This window comes from Lactuca virosa, chromosome 4 (genome assembly GCF_052849685.1).
Source record: "Lactuca virosa cultivar CGN04683 chromosome 4, Lactuca_virosa_CGN04683_v6, whole genome shotgun sequence".
Classification (NCBI taxonomy): Eukaryota; Viridiplantae; Streptophyta; class Magnoliopsida; order Asterales; family Asteraceae; genus Lactuca; species Lactuca virosa.
This window is the reverse complement of record NC_136429.1, coordinates 7,524,971-7,533,465: the sequence shown is the minus strand read 5'-3', so window position 1 is coordinate 7,533,465 and position 8,495 is coordinate 7,524,971. Positions and strand designations below refer to the sequence as shown.

The window sequence follows — 8,495 nt, the reverse complement described above, 5'->3', positions numbered from 1 at the left end:
TTGACTCAATAGCCAGCAAATGTTAGAGGCGGAGCGCTAGTGATCAACGAGCCAATTCTCATTGAGCAAGTAAACAAGGAACTTATTCCTACTCACGAACCCACCATTCAGGAAGGAAATAATGACTCTGAAAGTATTCAAGGGCCACCTCCTCCAAAAAGAGCAGAAGTCAGGAAGAATGATGAACCCAAAAGCAAAAAACAAGTAAAAGGACTTTATGACTTGAAAACCATCATCTTTTAATGGGAAAAAGATTCAATTGGAGTTATGGACTGGATTTCCGAAATGGAGTTAGCCTTCATAACATGTGATTGTAAAGGAAAAACACAAACCACTTACGTTATGAGGCAATTTAAGGTCGGAACGGTTCATTGGTGGAACATATTGGGAAAGAGGATCAGTCCTAACAAGCCACTGCAACTAAAAGGGGATGAATTCCTGGTGCAATTCAAGCGCAAGTTCTGCTCAACTCAAAACATGTTGGAGCTGGAGAACCAATCCATGACATTGAAGAAGGGCAACATATCCATCGATGAGTATACCAATACTTTCATAGACAAATGGAGTTTTCCTTGCGTATTGTCCATGATGAACTAGAAAATATCAATATGTATGCGAAGGGACTACCATGGGCATACTCCATGCCAGTACATCAGGAACCTAATCTTGAGGCAACCATCTGGGTTGCTAATTATGTTGAAAATATGACCAAAGGAAGGATCACCTACATAACTAAAGTTGGAAAGAAGAGGAAATCCGAAGGATCCTCAGGTAGTTTGTGGTAGAAATGTATCCGAAGGATCCTCATGAATCATTATAATGATGAAAGCCAGAGGATGTCTCAACAAAGGATGTACACCATTCTTGGTATATGTGATCGACAAAAAAAGGAAAGGAAAGCAATGACTGAAATACCAGTGGTGTGTGATTTTCTGGAGGTATTTCCAAATGACCTAACCGAACTACCACCAGAGAGATAGGTAGATTTCTGAATCGATTTAATGTCATACATGATGCCAATTGCACAAGCATCGTACCATTTAACATCGACAAAGATGAAATAGTTAATGACACAACTCCAGGAATTGTTGGACAAAGGTTTCATCAGACCTAGTTCATCACCCTAGGGAGCTGCAATAATGTTTTCAAATAAGAAAGATGGTATGATGATAATGTGTATTGATTATTGAGAGTTAAACAAGACTATAATAAAGAACCCAATACCTAGAATAGATGACTTGTTCGATCAATTGCAGGGAACAAACTTTTTCTCTAAAATTGATCTCGAGTCAGGTTATCATTAGTTGAAGGTAAGAGAATAAGATATTGACAAGACATCCTTCAAAATAAGATATAGACACTGTGAATTCCTTGTTATGCCATTTGGGCTAACAAATGCTCCAACAATATTTATGGATTTGATACATCGAGTTTGCAAATCATTCCTTGATAAATCAGTAATAGTGTTCATTGATGACATCTTTAGTTACTCGAAGAACAATCAAAATCATGGTAAACACCTTCGAGATGTATTATAAGTCCTAAATAAGGAGAAGATTTACGCAAAGTTCTCCAAGTGTGATTTCTGGATTCGATAAATACAATTCTTGAGTCATGTGGTCAGTCAGGAGGGTATAATGGTCGACCCAGAAAAGATAGAAGATATCATGAAATGGGAGACACCAAAGAATCCCACAGAGCTTCGCAACTTTCTGGAATTGGCGGGTTATTACCGAGGATTTATCAAATATTTCTCTTCTATTGCTTCTCCACTGACAACCTTGACTCGAAAATGGATTACCTATGCTTGGAGCGAGAAACAAGAAGTAGCTTTTGGTAAACTGAAGAAAAGATTATGTGAGGCACCAATCCTCATCCTACCGGAAGGAATTGATGACTTTGCGGTATTCAGCAATGCTTCTGGAGTTGGATTAGGATGTGTTCTTACTTAAAGAGACAAAGCGGTAGCTTATGCCTCAAGACAATTGAAGGTTCACGAGAAAAACTACCCAACATACGATCTAGAGCTTGCAGCCGTAGTTTTCACCTTAAAGATCTAGAGACACTATCTGTATGGAACCAAATACAAACTATTTACTTATAATAAAATTCTTCAATATCTCTTTGCTTAGAAAGAATTAAACATGAGGCAGAGGCGATGGTTGAAACTACTCAAAGACTACGATTGTGAAATACTTTACCATCCTGGTAAAGCAAATGTTGCAGTCGATGCTTTTAGTAGAAATATGAATTCAAAACGGAAAAAAGCTACATATTGAAGATTGAATTAATTTCAACGATCGTAGAAAAGATCAAAGAAGCTCAGACAAGGGCTTTGGAAGAGGATAATAAGAAAGAAGAACGTCTGAGAAAGACATCAGTGTTCGAGGAAGACAGTCAACGGTTAAAAGTGTTCCAGAATTGTATTTGGGTACCAATGATAGGCTATATATGGGATCTTCTTATGGAAGAGTCTCATAAACCCATCTATTCTATACACCTACGCAACACCAATATGTATTTGGATCTGAAACCCTATTACTGGTGGCCAACAATGAAGATCGATGTGGCAACTTACGTGGCTGAATGTGTGAGTGAAATCACAACATCAGAAGCCATATGGGAACTTGGAACCTTTACCAAAACCCATGGGTAAGTGGGATGGCATTACCATGGACTTCATAGCCAAATTTCCAAAGAGTAAAAAAGGCCACAACATGATATGGATTATAGTAGATCGGTTGACAAACAGTGCATATTTCTTAGCCGCATGAGAGACTTGATCTATGGAATAATTAGAAGAAACCTACGTGAAGGAGCTTGTCAATATTCATAGAGCACCTTTATCGATTGTATCAGATAGAGATAATCGATTCACTTCCAGATTCTGGAAGAGTATGCAAGAAGAAATGGGTACGAAGTTGTGTTTAAGTACTGGCTATCATGCATAAATGGATAGACAGAATGAAAGAACTATCCAAACATTGGAGGATATGTAATGGGCATGGACCTTAGAGTTTTCTAGTAACTGGGATGACCACTTACCATTAGCAAAATTCACCTACAATAATAGTTATCACTCAAGCATCAAAATGCCTCCTTATGAAGCATTGTACGGAAGAAAGTGTCGTACACCATCTTGTTGGTTAAAAGCAGGAGATGAACACTTTACGGGTCCTGAGATTGTTCAACAGAATACTGATAATGTGAAATTATCCGAGAAAGAATGCTAGTTGCTCAAAGTTGCCAGAAGAACTATGTAGATACGAAGCAACGAACTGTAATGTTTGAGGTCAGTGATCAAGTGTTACTCAAAGTCTCTTCGTGTAAGGAACTTATCAGATTCGGAAAACGTGGAAAGTTAAGTCCACGATTCATTGTACAATTCAAACTACTTCAGAAGATAGGGAAACAAGCTTACAAGCTTGAGTTTCCCGTTGAACTGGAAGGTATTCATAACACCTTTAATGTTTGTTACTTGAGGAAGTGCTTAGGTGGAGAACCTGATATGATTCCATTATCAGAATTAAGAATTGATGAAAATAAAAGGTTGGTTGACGAGCTAGAAGCAATCATTGTTCATAAGACAAAAAAATTTACGACGTAAGATGGTTGACTTAGTGCTGGTGCGATGGAAACATACGTTAGGGATGAACCTCACTTAGGAAACAGAAAGCGACATGAAGAGTCATTATCCACATCTGTTTGCTAATGCATGATTCCGGGACGGAATCATCCTAAAAGGGAGATAATTGTAACGTCCGCGTTCCTTGCTAAGCATAGTTATAAACCATTATTTATGTCAGTCAATGATTAATATCTTTTGGGAATAAATGAGAGAGAATTTTTCAAGTATATATGTGTTTATGTGATATTATGTGTATATAATATTTGCGAAATTTTTTATTAAATAGGGCTAAAATAAACATTAAAAATAAAAGACTAATTAGGATAACTAATCAAAACAAAATTTGTAGCAATCATGATTACGAAGTCGTACATATAAAGAACATCCAAATCTGACTTCGTATGAAGGGGTTTGATTTCCTTCTTATCAACACTTATAGTTTGTTGCTCATCATTGGTGACTGGAAAATCATAATTCTTTCTAATCATTTCCTTTCCCGATCTAAGTGTGATAACATTAGATTGCCTCATGTCTTTACCATTACCGGGATTTTGAATACTACTTGGCAATGTTCCTGTCTCTCTAGAGTTCAGTGCTTGCGCTAATTTCCCTAATTGATTTCTAAGTTTCTCAAGGCAATTTCTTGATTTCTCTCACGTTCTCACGTTCTCTCGTCATTTTCTCTTGCTTGATCATGACCTCCATCATTGCTTTTTCGAAAGCAGTCATTTCTTGAGTGGGTGCAGTTGCTGGTTTTGAATCACTGCCTGATGCCTGGTGGAATGCACCTTATTGCAGTCTTATTTGTTAATTCTGTACATGATAAAACCCCGGTTGGTTTGGAGATCTTTGTTGATACCACTCTTGTTGTGTTTGCATCTGTTGTTGTTGTCCTCCTCACGAAAAATTTGGATGATTTCTCCATCGTGGAGTACGTCTCCGAGTTGGGGTTATTTTGTTTTGGGAAATTTTTTCTTCCCATGAAAAACATAGATTCGAGATTTCATGGGCACTCACTATAATCATGTCTGTCTTGACAAAACGTGAAAAAGTCAACCTTATTTTCTTTCACTCCACTGCTTGACATCATGTTCTTCTTTATTCTCTTGATCAAAGCCAACTCAACTACTAATGCATCGTTTTGAGCTGCAAGACGAGCTTCAGATGCTGTACTTCCTCTTGTATTTCTTGTTTGTATCCTCTATGTCGGCCATTGGAAGTTGTTGGTTGCTATTCTATCTAAAATCTGCACGCTCTCCGTGTAACTCTTGCTAAGTAATGCTCCTCCAGCTGAAGTATCCACCAACATACGTTTCTGAGCATCTAATCCTTGGTAAAATGTACGTAATTTCACATCATCAGTGAATCGATGTGTTGGACATTTTCTCAGCATATTTTTCCATTTTTCCCAAACTTCCCATAACGATTCTCCATTGAATTGTTAAAAAATGTAATTGCATTTCTCAAATTTGCATTTCTGGTGGGTGGGAAAAATCTCTTCATGAATTTTTCTCTTAATTCTTCCCAAGTGGTGATGGAATCTGACGGCAGAGACACGAACCAGTCTTGAGCTTTCCCTTGAAGTGTGTAGGGAAATAATCTCATTCTAAATGCATCAGCGGTCATGCCTTTTTGTTTAAAATTATCACACATCTAGTTAAAGGAATGCGGATGGAAAATGGCTCATCACTAGGCATACCTCCAAAAAGACCATTGTTGTTGATCATCTGGAACATCACGAGTTTGAATTTGAAATTGTCTGTAGTGATTGTAGGGTTGAAAATTGGTGGATTGATCCCGTCGAAACCTCCGTTTCCATTGTTGTTTTCGTTATCTCCCATTTCTTCTTGAATATGTAATCTCCTTAACCTTCTCAAAGTTCTTTCAATTTCCAAATCATGCGCAAATTCAGGTTGTCTCAATCTTCAATCAGAGAGTAAAATATCTTCGAGATGTTTCAAAGTCCTAAAAAAACTACCTATTTTTCTAACTTAAAAATAAAAATAATCCCCGGCAACGGCGCTAAAAAACTTGTGGACAAAAATGCGTACTCGCAAGTATACGAGGTCGTGCAAGTAATATAGTCGTAAGACCAAATATCGTACCCACAATTACTATCTATCTTAAAGGAAGAATGATTAATATAGTTGTAAGACCAGATATCGTACCCACAATGACTATCTATCTTAAAGACAAATGATCATGTAATTGTTTAAAAATGATTTAGTTTGATTAAACTAATGAAAACTAAAATAAAATAAAATAAATCCAAACAACTAATATTTCTAAAACAAACTAAAGGAAATTCAGGAACTCAATACTAAAACCAAAGTGACTGACGAAGCAAACGCACAATTAGGGATTTCACAGACAAGAGAATAGAGGGGTTTAGCTCACATTTATGTGTCCATGATTCGTCTAATGCAATTAAGTAACTAACACAAATGTAGTGGTAATAAATTTGCTAACACCATCTAAAACTATCAATCACCTGCAGTTTATGAAATCTAAAAGCATTAAGTGTAGTGGTTTTGTTAAAAGTACAACACATGTTTATGTTGATTTTAAGTGAGATAACGAAATCACACACTCATGTTTAAATGATTTCCCAACTAAAGCTTATCTCAAAGTCATTAGTTGCAAATAATTATCTTATAAAAAATAATTTAGTCCTGAACATTTGTTATTGGCCAGATAATAAACATTCGCCGATTAATCAAATTTCATAAAATACTTTGAACATAAGCATGCATTTTAACATCAAAACACAATTTGTGTCAATTAAATTAAAATCATTACCCAGAAAAGAAGTTACTCCATAACAGTTAATTGAACAAAAATAATTCTAATAAAATCCATACATAATTTGTTAGGAAAAATTCAAGTAATAACAAAAACACAAGAAATAGTGAGATGGACTACTCCCCTAATCAGTCGTGAATTGTGTAGCCCATATACCAGCCCAATGAAAAGATAACAGGCTCGCATTCACAGCCCAATATTTAGCCCAAATAAAATGTGCTTCATCCTTCTTCTCCTTCCGATCGTCAACGAACGACACAAGGAAAAGAAAAAAAAATCGCAGCTCTTCCTTCGATTCTCACAATCGATCGCTTCTCTGTGTCGTGTCTCGTTCTTTCCTTCTTCACTTCTCAAATCAGATTGACACCTCTCCAAATCGCACCTCCTCTTCTTTCATCGATCGACAGGAGGAAGTAATCCTCCAATCGACCACTACAGCCTACTCTCCTCTTCTCAAATCGATCGCAGGCTCGTTCTCACCCCAATCGACAGGTACAATCGCCTAAAATCGCACCCTCCTCCTTCTCTTCTGCGTTTATACTTCCAGCAGCAGCAAAAACACGAGAACAGGGATGCGTGATGATGGAGACGGTGGCGTCTTCTGTGATGTTGATTAAATGGTGATGGATGGTGTTTGCGTGGGTTGAAGGATGTTAAGGTGATGGGTTAACAGGTGGAAGAATAGTGGTGTATGGTGGTCTTTGATGGTGAGATAAGGGTGGTATTGGTTAGATCGGAGTGGTGGAGTTTTTGGGTGGTATATAGTGGTATGGTATAGAGGCTGGGAAATGTATAGTTTGTTGAGGGTGATTCACGGTGGTGAATGCTGAAAGGTGGGTGTTGGCTGATTATGGAGGGTGGTGTAATGGTGTTTGGTTATGGTGAAATCACGGTGGTGATGGAGAAGGATGGTGAAGGAGGGAATGGTTGAGGATTTTGGGGGTGAAAAGAAGGTTCAAGGTTTTCTTCAAGGAGGTGGGGGCTGTGAAGGGTATTGGTTAAGGCTGTCAAAGGAAGAGGGTTTGGCTGCCAAAGTCCAGCTTGATGAAGTCGATGAGGCTGCATTTTTATGCCAGAAAATCTCAAAAAATAGCTCAAATCAGCAAAACTTTTACTTATTAAAATCAACATATCATCTAATTAGAAAGTTGTCATTTTCCCTTGAATTGATTTGTCTTGTACATAGATTTTTGGCTTCAATTTCAACTTTGTCTTGATTTCTTTTTGTCATGATTCTCAAAAGAAAGACGAAATTAAATTGACTTGAAACGGTCTTTTAAAATAAACTTGCACATAGCTTATTGTTGGGCTTTTCAACTTTTGCAATTTCATTTTCACTTTAAAATAAACACCCATTGAAATTTTGTTGAAATTGCTCCAAAATGATTTTAACTCTTGAGCGCCTTCAACCAAGCTTGTATATTTCAAACTTGCATATGTGCATCATATACGCCAATTCCTTGTTTTTAAAAACATATATGAACTTCATTTTTATGAAGACCATCGTACCGTCAATTTTTAAATTTTTTTGGACTTTATAGAAAAAAAAAATCAAACTTTCATCATCATATCAAATAGGAGATGAGGGACCCATCAAACCAGGTCACACTTGATTTAACAAGTGAAATAAATGCCGCCAATTCATTATAAAAATAATTTGGATTTCATGAAAAGAAGACAAACTCCTACCAAAACCTATGGAAAAGGTGGTAGGCAACCCGTGAAACACAAGTTGGATTGGGTATGTCTGGGTAGTGTGTCTTATAGATATTTAAGTTGGGTTTATATATCTATATTGTTTGGATAATGTTTATTTTGCATGATTTTTAATATGATTTATTGTCATTAAATATTATGGGCTTGGAACCCTATGTATCTCACTAGGTTTTTCCAAACATGACCTACTCAATTTGTATGCATAGGTAGCGATATTAAGGCTGCTGGAATATAAATTAGGATACCGGGTGAATAAGAGACAAGACTATAAGAACATTTCGGACCTTATGTCCTTAAGTTGTAACCTATGTTTGATATTTAATTATGACATCCTAATGTTTACAGTAGA

The 8,495-nt window shown here is 36.8% G+C and overlaps 1 protein-coding gene across 1 annotated transcript; it reads left to right on the top strand.

The window, feature by feature from the left end:
• Positions 1-1,637: 1,637 nt before the first annotated feature.
• Positions 1,638-3,607, top strand: LOC145104082 (uncharacterized). The gene is made up of 4 exons (XM_079041364.1): positions 1,638-1,904; positions 2,133-2,208; positions 2,307-2,652; positions 3,226-3,607. Exons 1-4 carry the CDS (start codon positions 1,638-1,640, stop codon positions 3,605-3,607), a joined length of 1,071 nt encoding a protein of 356 aa, XP_078897490.1.
• Positions 3,608-8,495: the final 4,888 nt, after the last annotated feature.

Coding starts and splice junctions, on each gene's coding strand:
- LOC145104082 (XM_079041364.1), top strand. CDS start 1,638: ATGGTCGACCCAGAAAAGATAGAAGATATCATGAAATGGGAGACACCA. Junction 1,905..2,132: donor AAGGAATTGATGACTTTGCG/GTATTCAGCAAT, acceptor CTCTTTGCTTAG/AAAGAATTAAACATGAGGCA. Junction 2,209..2,306: donor TGAAATACTTTACCATCCTG/GTAAAGCAAATG, acceptor CAACGATCGTAG/AAAAGATCAAAGAAGCTCAG.